This window comes from Bos indicus, chromosome 24 (genome assembly GCF_029378745.1).
Source record: "Bos indicus isolate NIAB-ARS_2022 breed Sahiwal x Tharparkar chromosome 24, NIAB-ARS_B.indTharparkar_mat_pri_1.0, whole genome shotgun sequence".
Lineage (NCBI taxonomy): Eukaryota > Metazoa > Chordata > Mammalia > Artiodactyla > Bovidae > Bos > Bos indicus.
In genome coordinates this window covers 58,184,550-58,209,728 of record NC_091783.1, presented here as the reverse complement: position 1 = coordinate 58,209,728, position 25,179 = coordinate 58,184,550, and the positions used below count along the sequence as shown (strand labels likewise).

The window sequence follows — 25,179 nt, the reverse complement described above, 5'->3', positions numbered from 1 at the left end:
GGGCACCCGCTTCCAGCGGGCGGTGCGACGCCTCGGGCCCTCCTTGGACGGAGGAGGCCGCAGAGCGGCCCGTGGGCGCAGCCGGGCTCGTTGTTTCCGCGCCGAAACGCGGGTGCGGCGGGGAGGAGGCGGCAGGAGCCTGGGGTGAGCCTTCCCTCCGGTGAGGAGGCGCGGCCCCGCTGCCTGCGGCTGCCCCTGGCCTCCCGCCCCCGAGCTCGCGCTGGGCATTTTCTGACCAGCCTGTCGAAACGAGTAAGCATCCTTCTCAGCGTTTCTGTTTCCAGGGCCTCTTAATGGCTTCTCCCACCGGATTCCCCTTGGCCGCGGGATCCGCAGGCTTCCGCCCGCCCCGCTCCACCTCCTCTCCCGTGTTGCCGGGTCCTTTCTCCCCCGCTGCCTCATTCTCTCTCCCCACGTTGCTTCTCGCCACCTGTCTTTTATTTCCTTCTCTCACGCCCGCGCACACACACAGACATGTGCATACACAGACATGCGCACACACACAGACATGCGCACACACACAGACATGCGCACACACACACAGACATGCACACACACGCACACACAGAGACATGCACACACTCAGACATGCACACACTCAGACATGTGCACACACATACAGACATGCACACACACATGCACACACATAGATATGCGCACACACAGATACGCACACACAGACACGCGCACACACAGACATGCGCACACACATACAGACATGCACACACACATGCACACACACATGCACACACATAGACATGCGCACACACAGGCACGCGCACACACAGACATGCACACACACACAGACATGCGCACACACACACGCACACAGAGACATGCGCACACACACGCACACAGACATGCACACACACAGACATGCGCACACACAGACGTGCACACAGACATGCACACACACACACACACAGACATGCGCACACACACAGACATGCGCACACACACCCTGTTGCAAAGACGAAAAGCCTCCCATCTTCTTTCTAGCCTCAGTTTTCTGTCAGGAAAATAAAAGTCCTGATGGCCTTGAGGGGAGTCGATAAAGCCATCCAGGCCTAGAGACATTGGCAAACTTTGTGAACCGGAGAGGCCCCGCTTTAGAGAGCTGTCCCTACTTATGTTTAGGTGTCTTGGTACTGAGCGATGTGAGCTTTCAGATCTGGAAACAGCTGCTGCACAAGGACCACTTTCCTGACCACGCCCGGGGAGAGAGATGCTAGTGTACTTCACACGCTTTACATTCTCAGAAATACTATTGCTGTCTTCCGCAGGTACCCCTTGCTGTTTTAAGGGACTCCCACAAGGCCATTTCCTTAGGGACTGTTGTTTCAACCTGGGAAATGTCATGCTGTGGAGTGTCATGTGGAGCGGGTTCTGTCACCCTTCCATGAGGTAGCTTTTTGTTGTTGGAGCATCATCAAAAATACTCAGGATCCAGTGAACTGAAAGTCCCTCGGTCGTGTCCAACTCTTTGCCATCCCATGGACTATACACTCCATGGAATTCTCCAGGTCAGAATACTGGAGTTTGTAGCCCTTCCCTTTTCCAGGGGATCTTCCCAACCCAGGGATCGAACCCAAGTCTCCTACATTGTAGGCGGATTCTTTACCAACTGAGCCACCAGGGAAGCCCCACACGTCCCTGACCCACAGCCAAATAAAAAGATGCTGGTTCGTTTTTCACAGGGAGGAATGGGACCCCTAGTCCAGCCAGCATCTTTCTTAAACCTGCCAGCACCTTGGTCCCCAGCCCTTCACTTCCAACTTCTGCAGGTAGGGTTGCTGTGAAGATTAAAGCAGTTTATGTGTGCTGAACTTGGAGCTCAGGGCCTGGTGCACAGTGAACAGTAGTAATAGCAATAGTAATATTGCCTTTGACCTTCTGGCCATGGGAATGAACCTCTGTTATCTCCATGCGTGCCATAAACTAGTGCAAGGGTTATTAACCTTGATTCACAGAGATGGACGCTCAGGCAGGTTCAGGAACCAGCCCAGGGTCACCCAGCCAGTTAGACGGTGCCCTCCGGGTTTGAACTCAAAGCGCTCAGCATCACACAAGCTCTGTCCCAAGCGTTCGCTGTCTTTCCAGCCGTCGTGACAGTATTGTAAATGGTTTGCTTAGCCCGAGTCCCTGGAGGTTTGTTCTGTGGCGAGAAGTCCATTATGTCAACGCCTTTGAAATCAGCTGGAGGCAGTCCTCCGGTTCGTGGCTTTTAGTGCCTCCTGAGCAGGTGGAGAAAGAAGAGCAGTGACCCTGGGGTGCTTTGCAGCTCGAGCAGGGCTCCTTGTTCCCCCCAGGTTCTCTGGCGAGGCTGGGGAGGCAGAGGAGATGGCTGTTCCCACGCTCTTGTGATTTGCAGGAAAAGGAAGGCTCCCTACAGCGTATCCTCTAGATCCAGATGGTCTGATATGAAAGCATCCGAAGAGCCAACATTAAAGAATCATTTTTCTGAGGTCTTTCCTCTCTCTAGAGTCCTCTTTCCAAAGGAAAGATGCCCACAAGCACCAGGGTGACCATCTCCCTGCAGGGCAGTGAAGCGTCAGCATCCAGGGCTGGGGAGGAAAGAGAACTCGAGACAAAGGAGAGAGGCGGGCATCTCGGTGTTCTTCCCAGGCGTCCTGGGGAGTATCTTTGATTCGATGTTGGTTTCATGATCTTGGTGGGTTTTCTTGCTGCTCTCTGCTCCTTTTTTGACCAAGAAGGGGAAAGAGGGATGACAGATGAAGGGGTGTGGGTGGAGGGTGGGAGTTAAGGGAGGGATTGGACTTCTGTGGTGGCTCAGAGATAAAGAACCCGCTGCCAATGCAGGAGATGTGGGTTCGATCCCTGGGTCGGGAAGATCCCCTGGAGAAAGAAATGGCAGCCCACTCCAGTATTCTTGCCCGGGAAATCTCATGGACAGAGGAGCCTGGCAGGATGGAGTCCATGGGGTTGCAAAAGGGTATTGACTTAACAAGGGGAGGGTTGGCTGCCTGGCTGAATGGAGGTGAATGGATGCGAGGGAAGTTGTATCTCACCCCTGGCAACCCACTCCAGTATTCTTGCCTGGAGAATCCCATGGACAGAGGAGTCTGGCAGGCTACACTCCGTGAAGTCTCGAGAGTCGGACATGACTGAGAGACCAAACCACCAACACACGCGTGTGCACAGATGCCACAGACACACCCTATATGCGGACTCCCCCCCTCCCCCTCCCCCTGCAGTATTTAAAGAGAATAACAGTGCCCCCTGGTGGCTATTTACAAACAAAGTGAAGAGAAGTCGCTCAGTCGTGCAGACTCTTTGCGACCCCGTGGACAGTAGCCTGCAAGAAGCTCCTTCGTCCATGGGATTTTCCAGGCAAGAGTAGTGGAGTGGGTTGCCATTGCCTTCTCCAGGAGATCCTCCTGACCCAGGGATTGAACCCAGGTCTCCCGCATTGTAGGCAGACGCTTTACCGTCTAAGCCACCAGGCAAGAGTTACAAACAAGACGCCTCTAAACCTCCACTGAAGAAGACACAGTTATGCTACTCTGTACGTAATTTACACGGGGCAGTCGAAAGTGCCCCACGGCCTGCTTGTCCTTTTCTTGGAAAATGAACCGAGCCCTAAACGTCCTTCTGAGAAGACTTTTGTAGCATTCCGGGGGGTCGTCAGGGTGGGCGGAAAATACCTAGAAAACAGCTCCCAAACAGAACGCCTTGTCCTTGGTATCTTGAGTCCCTGGCTTCGTGCTTACTTGGGAAAGAAGCAGCAGGCTTAAGGAACGGGGATGGGTGAAGAAAGTCTTGATTTCAGGAATTGATTCCAGCCACCGTGTATTTTATCTGTAAGCTGCAGCAAGAGCAGAGAACCCCGCACCGTCAGTATCATCAGTTTCTGCTTCTTTGACTTAAGCTTGGTCTCTCCAGTAATGGCCTGTCTCCCCTCGATACAATTAAAAGAAAAGCCATCCATTTGCCTCTCCAAATTCCTATCCTGTAGAGGCACTGTGCATGCGAGCTGATGACATCAGGGTGAATGCAGACATACCTGTGGAGCTTTGTTTTCCTCTTAGGAACTCAGACAGCCCAGGTCACAAGTGATCTTTGTCTTATCTTTATCTTATCCAAAAATCAATGAGATTGTGCATACACTGAGCTTAACTCACTGCCTGTACCTCCTAATTGTTCTGTAGCAGCAGCTCTGAATGTATCTGATATGTCTGGAACTCCATTTATGTATAGGAACTAAAAGTTATTTCTAGGGAGCAACATGAATTTTTAAATACTTTGGGATTTTAAAAGGACTCATTAAAAGGCATCGGGATTTCCAACTGTGAGATTTTTTATTTATGTAGGAGTTCAAAGAGTGCTTTGTAAATGCTAGCTTATGAATCTTCACAAAATCCCTTGGAAGTGACTGGCCAAAAAAGGGAACACAGATGAACTGTTAATCTGAGTAATATGGCAGTAAAGTCAGGACAGGGCAAGGAACAAGCTGTTCTCAACCCGCTGACCCCGAGTCTGAAGCCGTAAAACTCCCCTGTAAACAACCTGGATTTGCACTGTGAGTTCTAGGTAAGGGACACTCTTTATTTGCCCCAAGGTGGGGAAGGAATAAAGCTCTGAAAAATAATTGTGGATGAGCCAGGAGCAGGATAATAAGGGAGGAGAATGGAGGAGGGTTCTTGTTTGTCCCTTCTCCTCCCCAACATTTGATTACAGGTGAAATCAGCTGAGAGTGAGAATCAAGAGATGCAGAGAGGAGCAATGTAAGGGGCACCTGGGGGGCTTGCAGGAGGTTTTGGGGGAGGGTCTGTGTCCTTGCCTTTTCAGCTTCTGTTGGCTGCTTAGGTTCCTTGGCTTGTTGCCCCTTCCTCCACTTTCAAGGAGCACCCCTCCAGTCTCTGCTTCCATCATCACATGAGCTTTTCCTTTCTTCTCTAGCTCTCCAGATTTCTCTTGAGAAATCTATATGCAGGTCAGGAAGCAACAGTTAGAACTGGACTTGGAACAACAGACTGGTTCCAAATAGGAAAAGGAGTATGTCAAGGCTGTGTATTGTCACCCTGCTTATTTAACTTATACACAGAGTACATCATGAGAAATGCTGGGCTGGATGAAGCACAAGCTGGAATCAAGATTGCCGAGAGAAATATCAATGACCTCAGACATGCAGATGACACCACCATTATGTCAGAAAGTGAAGAAGAACTAAAGAGCCTCTTGATGAAAGTGAAAGAGGAGAGTGAAAAAGTTGGCTTAAAGCTCAACATTCAGAAAACGAAGATCATAGCATCTGGTCCCATCACTTCATGGCAAATAGATGGAAACTGACAGACCTTATTTGGGGAGCTCCAAAATCACTGCAGATGGTGACTGCAGCCATGAAATTAAAAGACGCTTACTCCTTGGAAGGAAAGTTATGACCAACCTAGACAGCATATTAAAAGGCAGAGACATTACTTTGCCAACAAAGGTCCATCTAGTCAAGGCTATGGTTTTTCCAGTAGTCACATATGGATATAAGAGTTGGACTATAAAGAAAGCTGAGCACTGAAGAATTGATGCTTTTGAACTGTGGTGTTGGAGAAGACTCTTGAGAGTCCCTTGGACTGCAAGGAGATTCAACCAGTCCATCCTGAAGGAGATCAGCCCTGAATATTCATTGGAAGGACTGATGCTGAAGCTGAAGCTCCAATGCTTTTGGCACCTGATGCAAAGAACTGGCTCATTTGAAAAGACCCTGATGCTGGGAAAGATTGAAGGCAGGGGGACAAGGGGACGACAGAGGATGAGACGATTGGATGGCATCACGGACGCTATGGACATGAGTTTGAGTAAACTCCAGGAGTTGGTGATGGACAGGGAGGCCTGGCGTGCTGCAGGCCATGGGGTCGCAAAGAGTTGAACATGACTGAGTGACTGAACTGAACTAGCTCTCCCCACATTCCTGCTATAAGGATCCTGGTGATGCCGTCGGCTCACTGGGGTAATGCAGGATCATCTCTCCATCTCAAGGTGGTTAACCGAGTTTGCAAAATACCTCTGCCATGTGAGACAGCATTCCCAGGTCCTGGGGACTTGGACACCTCTGGGAGCCATTGTTCTGCCTCCCACACTGAGAAATCAGGGCAGAGAGACTCAGTGACATTTCAAAGAGAAACCTCTATCATATGGAAATCTTTCCATAACATCTGTTTCTCTGAGTCCAAGGAGTGTGGACCATTTCACGTACGAGTTGCCCTTGCACTTCTGAAATACGAAGATGGGACCTGTGCTTCTCCACATGTTCCCCACCTTGGGGGCAAGGGAGGTCACAGCTGGGGCTCTCCTGAGCTAGGGGTGGTGAGACCCTAAAGTTGTACACATGTCTTCCTCCAGAAAGTAGGGTGAGCCTTTTAAAGTCCAGCCTTCCATGGGGTCTTAACCACTGGACTGCCAGGGATGTCGCAAGATAAATATTCAAAGCATCAGAGGCAGACACGGCCCCCCTGGAGACAGCGGGCGGGGCTTTTATTGTTCCAATGATTTTTTTAGTACCCAATATCTGTTGAAACACTTATCTCAAAGTACATTCAAATATCACCTACTTGTACCTATACATGAAAGCAGACCTCGATTGCAAAAGATAATGAACGGATAACAAAGGGAAAACGGAAACAGTGTGTTCAAAATGCCTCGGCTACAAACCAATCGCCTCCCGGGCTCTGAAGGCTGTAGGTTTTGGTCTGTGAGTGTAGCTGGGTGATGAGGGAATAAACAGACGTAGGTCGTCACCAGTTAGAGTGGCTGACAGGTCCTTCCACGCCGCCGGCCTGTGACAGTGAAGTGGGAGCAGGTTGAGGGGGAAGGTCAGATAGAAAGAGAGGTTAATTAAGCTCATTGTTTGCTCAGCTGCCTGGCGCAGGTGAATACTTTCAAACCTTTTTTTCCCACCACCTACCATTACTTGGAAATAAAAGAGCCAAAATGTATTAAAGCGAAAACAAATGAAGTTCAGGCAAATCAGTTCAGAAACTCATTCGGTGTTTCTTGTTCTACTTTTTCTTTTGGCTCTTTCAGATCAAGGGATGACACGGCCTCCTCGCCAGATGCTCTCAGTTCAGATCCCTTCAAGAGCTGGCAGCGAAGGCAAGTGTGAAAGGGACGGAGGGCCAGGCTCGGGGGGTCTTCCTGCTGCAGGGTTCAAGCATTCTGGGTGTTCTGAGGTGCTTTGGGCAACTTTTTTTTTTTTCTTTTTGCACTAAGGCGGAAATGGAGGGCATGTGTTGGAAAGAGGTGGTCTGGCTGGTAAGCATGTGCGTGAATGCCCCTGTTAACATTTTTCATGTGCGAATTTACCAATCCAGATGGACAGATTAAGGGCAGTTGGAACTGGTGGTGGCTCTGACCTTGTTCAAAGATGGGAAACTCACCCTTCCCCAGGCTTCTCGGCTCCCCTGAGCCAGAATTTCTGCAGTTCTCTCTTAGACACTGCACTTCAGCCCCCGGCAAGTCAGGCAAAGCTGTGTTCACTAGCCAGTTACCTGGAGCTGGTCTGAAGGGTCCAAATGCAGGCTCCACCATTTTCTTCCTCTGTGACCTTGAGCAAGTCCAGCAGTCCTGGGGGCTCCAGTTTCCTCCTCTGTAAAACGGACACAATACCTCCATCCATCACAAAAGCCTGAATGAGAAAAGCAGCTGACATTGTGCCAGGCTCATAGGACCTGCCTGAATACTAGCTGTTCTTGTTATAGGGATTCAAGTTCTGTCTTGCTCAGCTTTGGAGCTCATCAAAGGCCAAATAACCTGAATGCATTTTATTGCTTAAAGTGTTTTGCTGTTTTAGTTGCCAAGTTGTGTCTTGCGACCCCATGGACTGTAGCCTGCCAGGTTCCTCTGTCCGTGGGATTTTCCAGGCAAGAATATGGGACTGGGTTGCCACTTCCTTCTCCAGGGGATCTTCCCGATTCAATCCAAGGGATTGAACCCTTGTCTCCTGCACTGACAGGCCGAGTCTTTATCACTGAGCCACCAGGGAAGTCTAAAACGTTTTGGGGCCCAATTATCATCACTTCCCACTGACATTTCATTTGCATACTGTACAGATTGTTTTCAGAGTGATATTTGAGAGGATTTTGAATAACCTTTGGGCTTCCCTGGTGGCTCAGCTGGTAAAGAATCTGCCTGCAATGCAGGAGACCTGGGTTTGGTCTCTGGGTTGGGAAGATCCCCTGGAGAAGGGAATGGCTACCCACTGCAGTATTCTGGCCTGGAGAATTCCGTAGACTGCATAGTCCACGGGGTTGCAAAGAGTCGGACACAACTGAGTGACTTTCACTTTCTTTCACTTTGGATAACCTTTGGTTCTGTTTCTGAACATGGGCAGGGATCCCTTTGGGGGTGCTCCCTACTACTCCCAGTTGAGTTGCAGGTTTTGTCTGGCTAGTGTCTGGGGAAGGCTGGGGGCAGATGTGACTGAAGTGGACAGGAAACCCCCACCCAGCCCCTTGAAGCAGAGGGGTCTGGAAAGTTTGTAGGCGCACCATAGCCTGAGAAACCTCTGGGGCCCACCTTGGAATTCCTCCTTTATTTTTCTCAACAAAAGCAATCTCCAGGTCTCGGCCTTTTCTCTGAATTTCACCATATCTGTGCCTCGGGTTCTGTCCATGAAAAATCACAAACTCTAGAGTGGGAGCATTCTGTGCGCACTGGACGGTACTGAACGGTGCCCTTGAAATGGTTTAGATGGGAATGCTCAGGTTTAGGTATATTTGATCCCAGTTATGTGAGTGCCAGGTGGCTTCAGGAGTGTCTGGCTCTTTTTCGACCCCACGGACTGCAGCACCAGAGTAAAGCGGTGAGGGGTCAGGAGGGGCAGTGGCCAGTGGCAAGGCCTCATCATGGCTTGGCTGAGTGGCTGCGAACACCGCTGCTCCAGCGGCCCTTCCCGAGGCTCCGGCCTTCCCTGTGCTCTGGGCTGCAGCGGGAAGCAAGCTCTCAGGTTGTAAAAAACCCACGCAGAAGTGAAGGACAAATGAGCTTGCACTGCCCTCTGCTGGGCTCCCAGCGCATACCCAGCACTGGAAGGACATGCTGAAGCTGAAGCTCCAACACTTTGGCCACCTGATGCCAAGAGCTGACTCACTGGAAAAGACCCTGATGCTGGGAAAGCTTGAGGGCAGGAGAAGGGGATGACAGAGGATGAGGTGGTGGGATGGCATCACCGACTCGATGGACATGAGTTTGAGCAAGCTTCGGAAGTTGGTGATGGACAGGGAGGCCTGGGGTGCTGCAGTCCATGGGGTCGCAGAGTCGGACACGACTGAGTGACTGAACTGAACTGAACTGAACTCACCCAGAACTCAACAAAACACAAGGTAAGGCCTGGTCCAGAGAGCCAGGCAGGCCCTGGAGGATGGTGCAGACCTGGAGTCCTGAAAGGGGGCCCCCAACCCCTTCAGGCCCGCTGGTCCCTGCTGCTCAGGCCCCAGAGTTTCTCACTGGGGTCCGAGCCCTCCTCGGAGGGTGCAGTGGACGTCACCACCAGCGAGCCGCCCCGGCTCTCCCCTTCTGGCTGTGAGCGTCAGCTGCTCCCCTGCTGGGGAGGGTTAGTCACTGAGTCTGTCTGACTCTTGCGACCTCATAGGCTGTAGCCCATGGGCTCCTTTGCTTCTCCGGGGGATCTTCCCCACGAGCTGTTCGTGTGTTTTGGATCTGATTAGGTTGAAGTGAGCTGACAGGAGTTTGTGATCAGCGGGGGAAGTTTTGAGTTCATTTCTGTGTGACAAGGTCGAGGGGACCCCAGGGAGGTGCGTGGTTGGGCTACCAGGAACAGTCCTCCGTCCGGGAGGAGCGGGTCAAGGAAGCGAGAGGAAAGCTGGGTCATCACGGCGGAGCTGAACGTACAGAGCAGTGGGAGAGGACAGAGCGTGAGAGAGCAAGACACGGGATAAAGAGCTGGCTGTGTTATTCAGGACGAGGGGAAAGAACGCGTGGTTTAAAATCCTTAGAAACTTTTTTGGGTCACGCCGTGCGGCTTGTGGGATCTCAGGTCCCCGACGAGGGGCTGAACCCAGGCCACGACGGCCAAGGCGCCAAATCCGAACCACTGCGCCACCAGGGACCTCCCTGGAGACAAGCTTCTGTTTTAAATGTTGAGATCCCCTCCGTTCTGCCATTTCTCGAGACAGTGAGTGTCTGGACTGGCGGGGGCGCGCGTCTGCCTTGGGACCAGGAGGGGGCGCAGGAGACTAACAGCAGCGGGGAAGCGGCCGCTCGGCCGGCTCCGCCCGCTCTCCGCTCTCCTCCGTGTCCTTCCCAGCCGCTCGGGGCTGGAGTCGGAGGTGCCTCACCCGCGAGCTGCCATCCTGTGCTGGTTCCTACGGCGGTCACAACCCATTTTCACCAGCTTGGCGACATGAAACAACGGAAGTTTATTGTCTCCAAGTTCTGGAGGCCAGAAATCCAAACTTCGTGTCAATGGGCAGAAAGTGAGGTCTTGGCGGGGCCGTTCTCCCGTGGGAGAGTCTGCAGGGCACGCCTTCCCTGCCTCTTCAGCTTGTAGGGGGCGCGCGCTCAGCTTGCGGCTGTGCCGCGCGTGCCCGCCTCACCTTCACACGACCTCTACTGGGCCTTGTCTTCTTTTCCGCCTCTTACACGCACAGACACTTACCACTGGGGTAGGGACCGCCCTCATCCAGGATGATCTCGCATCCAGATCCTTTTTTTTTTTTTTTTGCCTATTTTCTTATAAATTTTTTTTGGCTGCACCACGCAGCTTGCAGGATCTTAGTTCCCCACCAGGGATTGAGCACAAAGGATTGTGCTTTTCCTTAGCAGTGAAAGCACAGAGCCCTAATCGCTGGACCACCAGGGAATTCCCTCCAGATGCTTAGTTATATCTGCTAAGACAATATTTCCAAATAAGGTTGCAGTCACAGGTTCTGGGGGATTAAGAGATACCTTTGCTGCTATTGCCAAGTCGCTTCAGTTGTGTCCGACTCTGTGCGACCCCATAGACGCAGCCCACCAGGCTCCCACGTCCCTGGGATTCTCCAGGCAAGAAAACTGGAGTGGGCTGCCATTGCCTTGGTGTGGGGGGGGCGCTATTCAGCCCACTACACCTTTCTTTTCTCTGCAGTTTAATAACCTGGTGGGTGACCTATGTTTTGTTTTTACTATGTGCCTGCTCATGCTTTTATTGGGTGACCTTACCTAATGCTTACTAGTACCCCTGAGTATTCAATGGAAGGACTGATGCTGAAACTCCAATACTCTGGCCACCTGATGTGAAGAACCGACTCACTGAAAAAGACCCTGGTGCTGGGAAAGATTGAAGGCAGGAGAAGAAGGGGACGACAGAGGATGAGATGGCTGGATGGCATCACTGACTCGATGGACATGAGTTTGAGTGAACTCCGGGAGTTGGTGATGGACAGGGAGGCCTGGCGTGCTGCAGTCCATGGGGTTGCTAAGAGTCGGATACGACTGAGTAACAAGAACAAGGAGCCCTGCGGCAGATGGTACTTGGGAGAAAAGTGAGGCTTAAGAGATGAGAGGGCTGGGCTTTGAACCCAGGGGAGCTGTCCTCTTGAGCCTAAGCCTTTTAATTTCATGCTGCCTCTTCTTGGTAGGATCACATCTCTACCAGGAAGGCTGCTGTGGCTAGAAGCATCAGAGTGGCTAAGGAAATCTGCAGTTTTATGGAAGAAAGTGGGATTGTAGCTTCTCAGCTTAAGCCCTGTAATCCCGGAGCAAGCCTCGTCACCAGCATCGTCATGGAGAGGACACAGAACGCGCAGCATGGGGAGGACACCTCTGTCCTCCCGCAGAGCCACCTGCCCCTCTCCAGGTGCCTGGCATTCTGGACTTCAGGCCCGTGGGCGCCAGTGTGGGCGCTGCCTCAGGGCAGGGGGCAGCCTGTCGGTGGGCAGCTGCTGGCAGCACGCCCGCGGTCACCAGCCCACACGGGGGTGGCAGCAGGTGCCCAGGCAGCTCAGTCCATGCCCAGGCGCCACGGGTGGAGGCTGAGGGTGGGGGGCTCCAAAGAGCCACCTTTCTGGTCCTTTCATGAGCGGCACCCGCAGGGCACACCCGGTCCCTGCGCTAAGGAAGCTGGCCGAGCTCAGGGAGGGCTGGGGCGGTGGGGGCCCGACGGCTTCTCCCCTGGCTCCCGGCTGCTCACCCACGAGGGCAGCAGTGGCCCGAGGTGGCCCTGGAAGCAGACACAGGGCGTGTGGCGGACTCGTCCGGGGTCGGCTGAGCCTGCCGGCACCTGTGCGTGAGGCACGGGGTCTCTCTGAAGTCCTCCCCCGGGGCTGATTTAGGAATCGGGGATTCTGGAGAGCCCCAGTCTTCCCACCTAGGCGCCCCGGGCATCTGAAGCTGGGCTCAGCGTCGACCTCAGGCATGCTCACATCCTCTGGATCAGACGTGAAACCTGGGGGCCTGCGGCCTACAAGGGCCCTTCCGTCCCCTCACGGCCCCGCTGTCGTCCCTGGGGCTGTGGCTTCTGGGACGAGGTCTCGGGAGCCCAGCCCCAGGCTCACCGGGGCCCCGAGACCGCAGGCGTGTGCTCAGAAAGCTAGCTCCCAGGTGGTGCCAGCCGACCCTTCCATTTTGGAAGCAGGCTGCCCGTGGCCCAGCCGCAAAGAGGCCTCTGTCCACCCATGGGTCTTCAGCAGGAGGCTGGCCATGCAGCTCAGGTGGGCAGGACACTGTGAAAGTCCTTCTTCTTCCTCACTGCAGTCTTTGGGGATGTCCGTCTGAGTCAGCAGATAAAGCAGCGCTGAGGTCTCACCACCATTACAGTTCCTGCAGCCCCGGTTTGGGCCCCGGTCAGCCGTGTTGATGACATCTGCCAACAGGGTCCAGGGCCTAACACTGAGGGGAAAGCTGGTCCTGAGGGTCACTTTAAGACACGGACACTTCATGGGTCAGGCCTGAGATGTGTGGAGTCAGCAGACAGCGGCTAGGATGGCTCTCAGACCAGCAGGGTGAGCCTCAGGGCGACTGGGGTTCCGACTGCTAAAGACCTTCTGTCAGAGAGTTTGCTGGCAGCAGACATGCTGTTGACTGGACTCTGGGCTTAAGCGTCCAGCTCGCCAGCAGCATTGGTTAACGAGATGGGTGTCTGGGTCAGTTCAGCCTGGATCCCAGATTCATCAGAGTCTCCCCTGGTTCCTAACATGCTTACAGTCTCTTCACCCGTCCCCATGGGTGTGCTTCCAGGGAGGGCTCACCTGGCCATCCCCAACAGGCACACTTCATCTTCCTGGTGGGAATGCCACTGCGCGCCCCGAAACGAGGTTATTTCCTGGGACCACAGCAAGGTCAGGTGACCCCAAAGTGTAAAATCCAGTTTTAATTTATTGTTAATGAGCTGTACCCCAATACACGATGAAAAGTTAAACAAAACAATGTTAATGGTCACTTTTCTCTTTATGAACAGGATCCTCACTCACGATTCTGTGTGAATTTGCCAATTTACTTCTTTATAGTTTGTTTATAATCCCCAAGTCAACACTTGCAGCCCTTCGATGACCATTCATGGACGTGTGCAGATGGTTGACGAGTTGATCTCCCCGACGTGCATGTTCTCAGCTGAGGAGAAACGAGGCCGCGCCCTGCCTTCTTGTTTCAGCTCCCCTGCAGACATGGCCAGAAGATGCAGGCAGTGCAGGGCGAGCTCTGCCTCTGGGCCCGCCCGATGGGTCTGGGTCCCCACGCTGGCCCGTTAGCCAGGGGGCCTCAGCCAAGTCAGTCAGTACTTCTGAACCTCATTTTTTTAATACAGCAAAACAGATCTACCAGGATAAATTGTTTTTAGGAGTTAAGGTTATAGTCTATTTGAGATATGTATGTGTGTAAAACACACACACGCTCCCCCCAGGAGCAATGGCTCTGTATTTGCTAATTTAGTATTCACAGTGACGCTGCAGAATATTACTATGGTGAATAACAAGATAATTTATATATGACTCATTAAACCAAGCTTGCATTCCTGGGGTATATCTCACTTGCTCATGGTGTAAGACCCTTTTTATATGTTGCTAGACTTAGTTTGCTAGGGTTTTGATGATTTTTTGTGTCTATAGTCATAATAGCTAATACTCTACAGTTTTCCTGTGATGTCTTTGATTTTGTATTATGGTATGCTTTTGAACTGTTATGTTGGAGAAGACTCTTGAGAGTCCCTTGGACAGCAAGGAGATCAAACCAGTCAATCCTAAAGGAAATCAACTTTGAACATTCTTTGGAAGGACTGATGCTGATGCTGAAGTTCCAATATGCTGGCCACCTGATGTGAAGAGCCGACTCATTGGAAAGGACCCTGATGCTGGGAGGGACTGGGGGCAGGAGAAGGGGACGACAGATGAGATGGCTGGGTGGCATCACCGACTCAATGGACATGAGTTTAAGCAGGCTCCGGGAGATGGTGAAGGACAGGGAGGCCTGGTGTGCTGCTGTTCATGGGGTCGCAGAGAGTGTTCTCTCCTCTTCTACTTTTGGGAGGAGTTTACAAAGGATTGGTGCGCCTTCTTTAAATGTCTGTAGAATAGAGCAGTGGAGACATCTAGGCCTGCAATTTTCTTTGGGGATGTCTTAAAATTACTAATTCAACCTTTTCCTTTTACTGCCAGCTGCTTTTTAAACTTGCTTTTTGTAGAACCAAAGGTGATTATCTCCTAAGGCCAGTAAAATTCAATGAGAAAATACATGTTATCAAGGAAGTCAGGTCCAGGGTTTATAAGATTCAGGTAAACAGCTACCAAGATTATCCAGTAGCAATATTATCCTGCTGCCTAAAGCTTTACCATAGAAAAACATTTTATTACTTCTCATGTGCTTTCATGACCTTAAGAAGTAAGAAATAAGACATTTCAGCCCGTTCTACAAAGATTTATATACAAACCTAACTAGTATTTGTAGCCAAGTCCTGTAATCACAAACTAAAGTTCATGCGCTCCTAGATTATACACAGACATTCTTATTTACACATCTTTGAGTCTATCTACAGAAATCGTGCTTGTCTCAGAAGCTGTCAGGAAGGCGATGTGTAGTGGAATGAACACTGCAGTAGAAACCTGGCGGCCTCAGCTCCAACTCACAGAAGACGCCTCGGTGCGTTTCTCCCACTGACAAAAATTAGGTGAAGCCTGATCATCACCAAGGTCCTTTTCCTGGTTCTAGAAATACAATGACTTATTCTATAGTAATGCCGTTCGCACTGCTCATACTTCAGAGTGGTCAAGATGAAAACACTGTTATGTACATAAACATATACATGTCCATACTTCATACTTACAGAACAAATTAACCCATCCACAAAATCTTAAGAGGAGGTCTGTAGTTAAATAATTCCAACATCTCAAAGTCCTGAGTTTGCCACGAAATGCCTGTTAACTAATTTTCTCTTGCTACATGTATATCTATTTGCTTTCCCCCTAATATCTCACTTTATGTAAGTACTGTTGGATGAGACATCTATTAATTATGAGAACTTTCAAGAACAAAGAAGTCACTTTTCAGAAATTCTAAGCCCATCAGAGAAAGTGAATGGAATTTCATCCGTCGTCTCTACTGGCACGTTGCTTCTGCCAAACTGACACGAGTAATGGTGGGTGTGATGACTTGAAACGAAGGCGTCCGCAGTCCGACTGCAGCGACAGCCATCTGATGGCATCACGTTGCTTGAGTTACTGAGGTGGGAGTGGTAAGCCCCGGAGAAGGAGTCCTGAGGTGGGCGGTAGCGGGCCGCCCCCGCGGCGCTGGCGGCAGAGCTGGGATAAGGGCCGTTACACATGACACAAGTCTGGAAGCACGTCTTCCTCCCCGAGCCCCGGTGAATGTCGAGTTTAGCAATGAGAGGTTTTCCCACGTTCACCTCCTGCTTTTCCTCTACTGTGTCTTCCAGTCCTGAGTACTGATATGACAGACAGACTGTGAAGACCAGATGCTCCTGGGAAGGAGAAGAGATGAGCTTTGTAATTTTCATTAACCAGGAGAGTGGATCAGTCTTAGAATACCATTCACACACACATCCAGACAAAACCAAACAGCAGCCAAAAAAAGCCAGTCTCACTCTCCTTTCCCAGGTTCCAGACCCTCAAGGTAGTCTTTACGTTTTCCTTATACTAAGAAAGACTAGCTAGAACCAGCTTCCACTTTCCTCATTCCATATATTTAATTAGTATAGACAGAATCACAGAGATCTTGTATTACATTCCTGATGAACAGTGAAGAGATATTTTTTCAAGCAGCGGAGCTTGGAAAACTGTCTTTCCCTATTACTGGAGACGGGGAATATCTTTTAATGAAACAATAATCGGCTTTATGGGACTTCCCTGGTGGTGCAGTGGATGGGAGTCTGCCTGCCTGTGCAGGGGATGCTGGTTCGATCCCTGTTCAGGGACGATCCCACGTGCCGAGCAGCAAACAAGCCTGTGCCCGCAACTACTGAGCCCACGCTCTAGAGCCTGCGGGCCGCAACCACCAAGCCCGCGGGTGGCAGTCGCTGAAGCTCTGAGCTGGAACTGCTGAAGCCCGTGCGCCTAGAGCCTGTGCTCTGCCACAAGAGATGCCAGCCTAGTGAGAAGCCTGAGCAATGCAACCAGGAGCAGCCCCGCTCCCAGTGACTGGCGGGACGCCCACGTGCGGCCCGAAAACACCCCGCAACTAACGGAACGCCCATGTGGGGCCTGAAGACCCCCCCGCGACTAGCAGAACGCCCACGTGCGGCCCAAAGACCCCCCGCGACTAGCAGAACGCCCATGTGCGGCCCGAAGACCCCCCGCAACTAGCAGAACGCCCACGTGCGGCCCGAAGACCCTCCGCGACTAGCAGAACGCCCACGTGCAGCCACGAAGACCCCCCGTGACTAGCAGAACGCCCACGTGCGGCCCGAAGACCCTCCGCGACTAGCAGAACGCCCACGTGCAGCCACGAACCCCCCGTGACTAGCAGAACGCCCATGTGCGGCCCAAAGACCCTCCGCGACTAGCGGAACGCCCACGTGTGGCCCGAAGATCCCCCGCGACTACCAGAACGCCCATGTGCGGCCACGAAGACCCCCCGCGACTAGCAGAACGCCCATGTGCGGCCCAAAGACCCCTGCGACTAGCGGAACGCCCATGTGCAGCCCGGAGACCCCTCCCCCCTCCCGCGACTAGCGGAAAGCCCACGTGCGGCCCGAAGACCCCCCCCGCGACTAGTGGAACGCCCACGTGCGGCCATGAAGACCCAGCACGGCGCCCCCGCCCAAAAAAATCAGCGTCATATCCAGGTGAAAATTTTAGCTGTTTTAAAAATATTATGAAGTAATAACCCACAAGCACAAGTGGAGACGTATACCTGAATCGGAGAATGGACAGAAGTTCAGAGACACAAGGCACGTGTCGGCTGACCAGCTGGGAACAGGCCAGGGCAGGTTTATGACTGCCGTCCTGGTGTGACTGTCAGTAGTGCTCACTTCACGCCCCAGGGTTTGGCTAAGGCCTCCTAGGGTCATGTAGCTCTAAATAAAACTCGAGTCTGGCAAGAATATGGTTCTATTGCAAAGCTCAACCCTATAGACCATGAAAATCATGTAGTTTCTCATGCGTAAGGTCAACAAGAAATGAAAAAAGATCAAAATAAATTCCCATTCTAATTTGTTGTGTTTTGCAGAAAGTCACCGAGCTGGGAAATGCTTATTTGAAAATGCTAAGGTATTTACAAGTAGACTATGCTCTGTGTCTCTAACTTTTTAATAACATGGAGGGTAATGACATGCATTCTCACACACAAATCCTTGGGCCATTATTAAGAACAGAATACAAAATGTGAAGAAGGTCACTGATGAGACGTGCGGTAAAGCCGTTCTCTCTGCTTCAACTTAATATGCGATGAAGCAGCACATCTCTGGCCCAGTACACGGTTCACAGGCACAAATGCATTTTCACTTTCATAAAGTTTTCCTCCTGCTCAGTCGCTCTCTGCGGCCCCGTGGACTCGCCAGACTCCTCTGTCCGTGGGATTCTCCAGGCAAGAATCCTGGATCGGGTTGCCATGCCCTCCTCCAGGGCATCTTCCCCACCCAGGGACTGAACCTAGGTCTTCTGCATTGCAGGTGGATTCTCTACCGTCTGAGCCACCAGTTATGAGCCCAGTTATAAATAGGAAAAGTAGTAACCTTTAATTTCTGCAGTGAGCTGAGTCTAGTGTACAGGCAGTGCTTGGGAAGCTCCTTTGATACTAAATAGCTGCCGGTCTCTTCAGGGGTCCCTTTATTTGCATCTTTGGGATCAATATCTAGATCCTGTGAAAACCAGAAAGCATTATTAATGAAATCAATGAAAATCACAACATCATCTGTGACCATGAAACATCTTAACAGGTGCTGCTCTCCAATGAACTGTGATCTGAGTAGGTAAACCCTACCCAGGGCTAAAGAAACAATGGAGATAACATTCTAGAATCATAATAATGAACGGAATTCTAAATTCCTCACCGATACACTTAAGAAGTTAGCTCTGGAAGGACGGTTCCTTTCAAACTGTTTCTGCAAGCACTCTGAAGAAGCGTCCCCAGGTTTCCTTTAAGTTTGCCCCATGAGCGTGTGGCTCCTGGACTCCCTCCCCCCTTAGTCATCACTGTGGGGAAGGTGCAGGTGGATTTATGTGACTTGTATATTTAACAGGAATAAATGGACGTGCCAAAGGCAGCTTCCCCTCCCCTCCTTTTTCTTCTTTTGCAGCCAACTGCTGCCAAGAGCAAGCGATCTGCGCTGTGACTCGAGAGCAGCCTTCAGGCTTGGCCGGCCCAGCGTCTGGGGCCCCATCCTGGGCCTGGGCTGCCAGGACTGCGGGACGGATCCGTCTAGTTCTGGGGTCAGTGCAGGCCGCAGGCTCTCACACAGGGCACCACCCTCCAGGAAGCCCAGAAGCGAGGGAGACGTTCTGGGGTATGTGCCTTACTCCGTGCTTACGGCTCAATTTACCGCAACGGTGCAGGAAAAGGGATTTTGTCTGGTGGCTCCTTTAGGCCAAAACAAAATGAATATCGTATCCAAGTGTTTGGAAAGAGCTAGGTTTCTATTCCAATACACTACTATAGTTTGACAAGTATGACTCCCACTGTTGTAGTAACTATTTTGGGGCAAGTTTTTAAGAAGAGATTAATTCTGGACATATGTGTAGCACGTTTTATTCCTTCACATGTGAAATACTATTTAGGGTAAGAGAAATTAAAGGCTTATTTCCTGGGTGAACTTAAGACACTCCTAAATTTAACATATTTAAGGTATTTTGGCGATCAGTTTTTAAATATTATGAGTATTAAATACAAATATTTTTATATATGTAATATATGTATACATACTTCCTTTATAGTTAATCATAAACTTTTAAGTTTTCAAAAATTTAGTCTTTAGTGAGGCTATACCATTATAGTTTAAATAAAAGAAAAAAGTAGAGACTTACAAGTGGAAAGTCAGTAACATAGGCATCGCACATTAATATATCGGGTGGTTTGTGGACTATACTCGTATAGATTATCATGACGTTGGAAAACTCGGCTGCAAATCCTAATTGAATCTGAACACCACACTGAAATTTAAGACACATACTTTCTGGAAGCTCTAAAAAAGAACAATAAAAACTTATATAAATAATTAAAGAATTTTTGGTGAGTTTTCTGATGATAAGCAACAAACAAATATTATTTATGGGGCAAAATGCTATTAGAGCTATTTCTGTTGCTTAAAAGTGTTGCAGGGAATTCCCTGGAGGCCCAGTGGTTTGGACTCTGCTTTTACTGCCGAGCACCTGAGTTCAATCCCTGGTTAAGGAACTAAGATCCCACTCACTAGGCTAAAACATATTCACAGCAAAGTCTGGAGGAAATCTGTGAATTCAGAGGGAAAGACGACTTCATGGTTTTACATGAACACATAATGGAGAGAGAGCATAAGAAGATCTCATGGTACCGTGCGCCTTGGCCCACTGGAGGTTTCGCACCAGAGACTCCGCAGAATGTGCTGCTCCCTGGATTGGGTCAGTGAGGGCTCTCTTCTCAGATAAGCTACTTCGAATCTCTAGAGCCTGCTTGCCTTTGGTAAGGTGACATTTACCCATATCTAAAAGATAAGACATGAATATAATGTTTAAGACCACATCCTTTCATTTTGGCCAAGAACCCTCCTACAAATCAAGTTATATTCTCAACATCACTTACTCACTCCAGACACCTACCAAGAACCTACTATGTGCCAGGCATGGTTCTAAGTGCTAAGGATATGGTGTGAGCAAACAGATAAAAATACTGGACCAGCTCACTTCTAAAGGCCCCTTTCTAGCTTTTACCTTCTATAATTCTATTGATGAGTCCCTAATATGCTAAGCCTTGAAGTTCACAAAGAAGTGAAAGTATATTACTTTACTGTAAGAGCAGTCATGATAAGTTTATGTGTACTCTGTGGAGAAATACGTTCAGTTAATAAACAAATGACTACACAGCGAAGAGAAAGTTAAAATATTGTGGTGTCTTTTATCTCAGATTTATTTTTTAGAAAAGAAATAACGTGTTAAAACAATGTTAAAACACCATTACTATCTCCCCAATTCAAAGTAACCAAAGTACTGTGTATATTCTTACACATATTGTAATTTTTACTCATGTAAGTATTAATAGTATATGTCAATGTTTTAGGTTTTGAACTTACTAAAAATGTTATACACGTGCTTTTCTAATACACTGTTTTCATGCAACATAATTTAAGACATGAATACTGACAAATCTCAATTTAAATTTATAAAACCATATTACATTCTTTTGCATGGATACATTACAACAAATTCATCCTGCTAAGTCACGTCAGACCCTGTGTGACCCCATAGACGGCACCCAACAGACTTTCCCGTCCCTGGGATTCTCCAGGCAAGAACACTGGAGTGGGTTGCCATTTCCTTCTCCAATGCATGAAAGTGAAAAGTGAAAGTGAAGTCGCTCAGTTGTGTCCGACTCCTAGGGACCCCATGGACTGCAGCCTACCAGGCTCCTCCGTCCATGGGATTTTCCAGGCAAGAGTACTGGAGTGGGTTGCCATTGCCTTCTCTGAAATTCATCCTATTTCTGTAAATATTATTAATAAAAATAAATTAATAACATCTGGTCTTGGAAAGTAGTTTCTTATCTGGGAAAACAGATATAAAACTCTAAGACTTGATCCCTTTTACTCAGAAAGAGATTCCAAATGTTGGTCTTTCACGAATAACAGTAAGGTCAGAGAGACAGAGGGAAGTTACAAAACAACTAAATTAAAATAAGGGCTTCCCTAGTTGTTCAGATGGTAAAGAATCTGCCTGCAATGCGGGAGACCTGCGTTCAATTCCTGGGTTAGGAAGATCCCCTGGAGGAGGGCATGGCAACCCATTTTAGTATTCTTGCCTGGAGAATCCCCATGGACAGAGGAGCCTGGCGGACCCCAGTCCATGGGATCACAAAGAATCAGACACAACTGAGCAACTAAGCACACAAATTAAAATATTCCTACTTTTTGCAGACATACATAAACTCAGTTAAAACTATTTCAGAAGCAAATCAAGGGAATGATAAGATTTAGAAGGATGCACACGCTAGTAAAGTAATGTTCAAAATTCTCCAAGCCAGGCTTCAACAGTATGTGAACCATGAACTTCCAGATGTTCAAGCTGGTTTTAGAAAAGGCAGAGGAACCAGACATCAAATTGCCAACATCCGCTGGATTATTGAAAAAGCAAGAGTTCCAGAAAAACATCTGGTTCTGTTTTACTTAACATGCCAAAGCCTTTGACTGTGTAGATCACAACAAACTGTGGAAAATTCTGAAAGAGACTGGAATACCAGACCACCTGACCTGACTCTTGAGAAATCTGTATGCAGGTCAGGAAGCAACAGTTAGAATGGGACATGGAATAACAAACTGGTTCCAAATAGGAAAAGGAGTATGTCAAGGCTGTATATTGTCAGCCTGCTTATTTAACTTATATGCAGAGTACATCATGAGAAACCCTAGGCTGGATGAAGCACAAGCTGGAATCAAGATTGCGAAGAGAAATATCAATAACCTCAGATATGCAGATGACACCACCCTTATGGCAGAAAGTGAAGAGCAACTCAAAAGTCTCTTGATGAAAATGAAAGTGGAGAGTGAAAAAGTTGGCTTAAAGCTCAACATTCAGAAAATGAAGATCATGGCATCTGGTCCCATCACTTCATGGGAAATAGATGGGGAAACACTGGAAACAGTGACAGACCTTATTTTCTTGGGCTCCAAAATCACTACAGATGGTAATTGCAGCCATGAAATTAAAAAGATGCTTGCTCCTTGGAAGAAGTTATGACCAACCTAGATAGCATATTAAAAAGCAGAGATGTTACTTTGCCAACAGAGGTCCATCTAGTCAAGGGTATGGTTTTTCTAGTAGTCATGTATGCATGTGAGAGTTGGACTTTAAAGAAAGCTGAGCACTGAAGAATTGATGCTTTTGAACTGTGGTGTTGGAGAAGTCTCTTGAGAATCCCTTGGACTGCAAGGAGATCCAACCAGTCCATCCTAAAGGAGATCAGTCCTTAGTGTTCATTGGAAGGACTGATGTTGAAGCTGAAACTCCAATACTTTGGCCACCTGATGTGAAGAACTGACTAATTTGAAAAGACCGATGCTGGAAAAGATTGACGGCGGGAGGAGAAGGGGATGGCAGAGGATGAGATAGTTGGATGGCATCATTGACTCCATGGACATGAGTTTCAGTAAACTGTGGGAGTTGGTGATGGACAGGGAGGCCTGGCGTGCTGCAGTCTATGGGGTCGCAAAGAGTGGGACATGACTGAGCGACTGAACTGAACTGAACCCCATGAAAGGGGGAGCAAGGAAAGAGATAGAGGGAACATATAGTTGGATGTAGGTTACTGTCAGAGATTCATGCTGAACATCCGACTCATAATAAAAACCGTCAGAAGTATGTTCCAAGGGACTTAGTAAAAAGTACATCACTAATTGAATAAATATTTTTTTCTAGCAGATTGTGGAGTTTTATAGAGCAAGATGGCATCAGGTACCTTAAATGCCATATTGCCAGAACTACATAGGAAAGAATTTATCTTGCAGTTTCAAGCAATTTAATAATGCTGTTTCAAGTACAAACCCCAAAATCTGGGGTCACAGATTGACAGCAGGAACCTTATAACAGCAACCAATTTATTTCCTCTTTTGTTTCACTGGCACATAACTGAAACCGGAAAGGTGGTTTTTCTCCTCAACTGTTCGGCCTATGATCTTTGAAAACTTAAAAGTATTCAGAATAAATTATCCTGAAGAGTTCAAAGTTCAAATGTATAATAACATATAAATAAAAATATAATCCAGAAGTTCAAATATACTGGGATGCCATTTATTGACAGAACAACAGGTGGGTGAACTGGTGCTTTTTATTAAGTTTTAAGATAGTGATAGATTAAAATTAGAATAAAACATTTTAGAGTCTTGGGAGCAGATCTCACTTTGAAAATAACTGACACTCCAAAGGCTTTTTTCTTAGGCACCGGAACTTTGTCTTCAAATGAGAACTTTAAATAGAAGCCCACACAATATGTAAAACAGATAAAAGCAGAACTTCTTTGGTTGAAGAAGGAGGGTCAGGGCCCTGGCTGTCTACATTAAAGGGGAAAGTAGTGAAGTAAAATGATCCAGCTAAGGATGTACACTGATAAAAACATGAAAATAAATGAATGTGACTAATGAGCGGGTCGTGAAACATTCAGATGCCATCTCTGGAACATCCATGAAGCTCCATTTTCTAGGGAGCCAGTTTCCAAAAGAACTGCCTTCTTTTTAATATGACTTACGAGCTTCCCTGGTGGCTCAGATGGTAAAGAGTCTGCCTGCAATGCAGGAGACCTGGGCTCGATTCCTGGGTCAGGAACATCCCCTGGAAAAGGGGATGGCAACCCACTCCAGTATTCTTTCCTGGAGAATTCCACGGACAGAGAAGCCTGGAGGGCTACAGCCCATGGGGTGGCAAAGAGTCGGACACGGCTGAGCGACTAATGGTGTTAAAAAGAGACGCGTCCATCTACGGGGTAACAGGTGCTTCTCAGGGAGCAACATGAGCACAGCACCGCCAGGCGGCAACAGAGAGCAGCAGGGACGGCAGACGTGTGCGGGGCAGACCGCCAGGGTCCCGTCCTTCAAGCAGGGTTTCAAACTCCCAAATTCGTCAAACAAAAAAAAAAAGAACCCAGCCTTTTCCCACAGGGCCTCGAAATTTCTATAGTTTCATCTGTTTGACCCTGAAAGAAAATACTCATTGGACAACTTTTTTTCTCTTTTTTCCAAATAAGCAGACTGGGTGGCATCAGGCACTAAGTATTGAAAGAAGGTAAAGAGTTTTGAGGATTAAGCTTCATTTATTTCACAATCGTGTCTGGGCTCAGCCTTGCAGGTCAAAGGAATGCTACACTAATGCATACAGCTAAGCCAATGAGGAAAGCAGCAGTCGTATGAACGTTATATAAACTATTTCATTGTTCTATGAAATAGATACTAATTCCAAACCCATGTAATGACTGTAGGATTAAAATACTCAAGAGAACCATAAGTAGCTTTCTCTTTAGTCTTTATTTTACCTTCTGCAACTTCATCCAGTAACACAGTAATTTTCTTTTCTTCTAATAACCTATCCTTTAAAAACTTCATGAAGATTCCATTTGCCAACCCAGAATGCTGTATTTCAAAAGCTTCTGCTCCTTGACACCTGCAAAGAAAGACATTTAAAAAAAAGCAAACACTTGCCCCACGAGGCTCCTATAAAAACTAATGAGTCTCATGTAATACCCTGCCTCTCACAGGGCATCTTAATTAAAGAATTGACCTTTAAGCAAGAATTAAGTGCTTTGGGACTTAGAAAAAAAGATGCCAAGCTCTAAAGTGCTGAGGTCAATTATTTAAAATTTTGTATTAAGAATATCGAGGCAAATTTATGCCTAGATGGCTATGGATATTTCTAGGCTTCTAATCTACAATCAAAAAGAAGTCATTGGGCTTCCTTGATGGCTCAGTGGTAAACAATTCACTTGCCAAGGCAGGAGACACGGGTTTGATCCTTGACCTGGGAGGATCCCACATGTTGCAGACCAACTAAGCGTGTGCGCCGCAAGTCCTAAGCCTGCGCTCTCGAGCCCGGAGCCGCAAGTCCTGAGCCT

At 48.7% G+C, this 25,179-nt stretch overlaps 1 protein-coding gene and 2 long non-coding RNA genes across 4 annotated transcripts in view; 1 reads left to right on the top strand and 2 right to left on the bottom strand.

Moving 5' to 3' along the window:
- Positions 1 to 6,446: 6,446 nt before the first annotated feature.
- LOC139179499 (uncharacterized) lies at positions 6,447 to 7,667 on the bottom strand. Its single transcript, XR_011563870.1, has 2 exons — positions 7,503 to 7,667; positions 6,447 to 6,791 (listed from the first exon to the last, which is right to left on the bottom strand). It is a non-coding gene; the product is annotated as an uncharacterized lncRNA (long non-coding RNA).
- Positions 6,785 to 13,423, top strand: LOC139179497 (uncharacterized). Its single transcript, XR_011563867.1, has 2 exons — positions 6,785 to 6,883; positions 7,039 to 13,423. It is a non-coding gene; the product is annotated as an uncharacterized lncRNA (long non-coding RNA).
- MALT1 (MALT1 paracaspase) overlaps positions 13,309 to 25,179 on the bottom strand; it is a 66,570-nt gene continuing 54,699 nt past the window's right edge. For both annotated transcript variants that reach the window (XM_019986440.2, XM_070779119.1), the window contains 5 exons: positions 24,604 to 24,731; positions 19,925 to 20,074; positions 19,419 to 19,576; positions 18,131 to 18,256; positions 13,309 to 15,919 (listed from right to left, as the gene is read on the bottom strand). In XM_019986440.2, the coding sequence (XP_019841999.2) occupies positions 15,479 to 15,919; positions 18,131 to 18,256; positions 19,419 to 19,576; positions 19,925 to 20,074; positions 24,604 to 24,731 (1,003 nt within the window). In that variant the 3' untranslated portion in view covers positions 13,309 to 15,478. The remainder of the gene's footprint in view (positions 15,920 to 18,130; positions 18,257 to 19,418; positions 19,577 to 19,924; positions 20,075 to 24,603; positions 24,732 to 25,179) is intronic.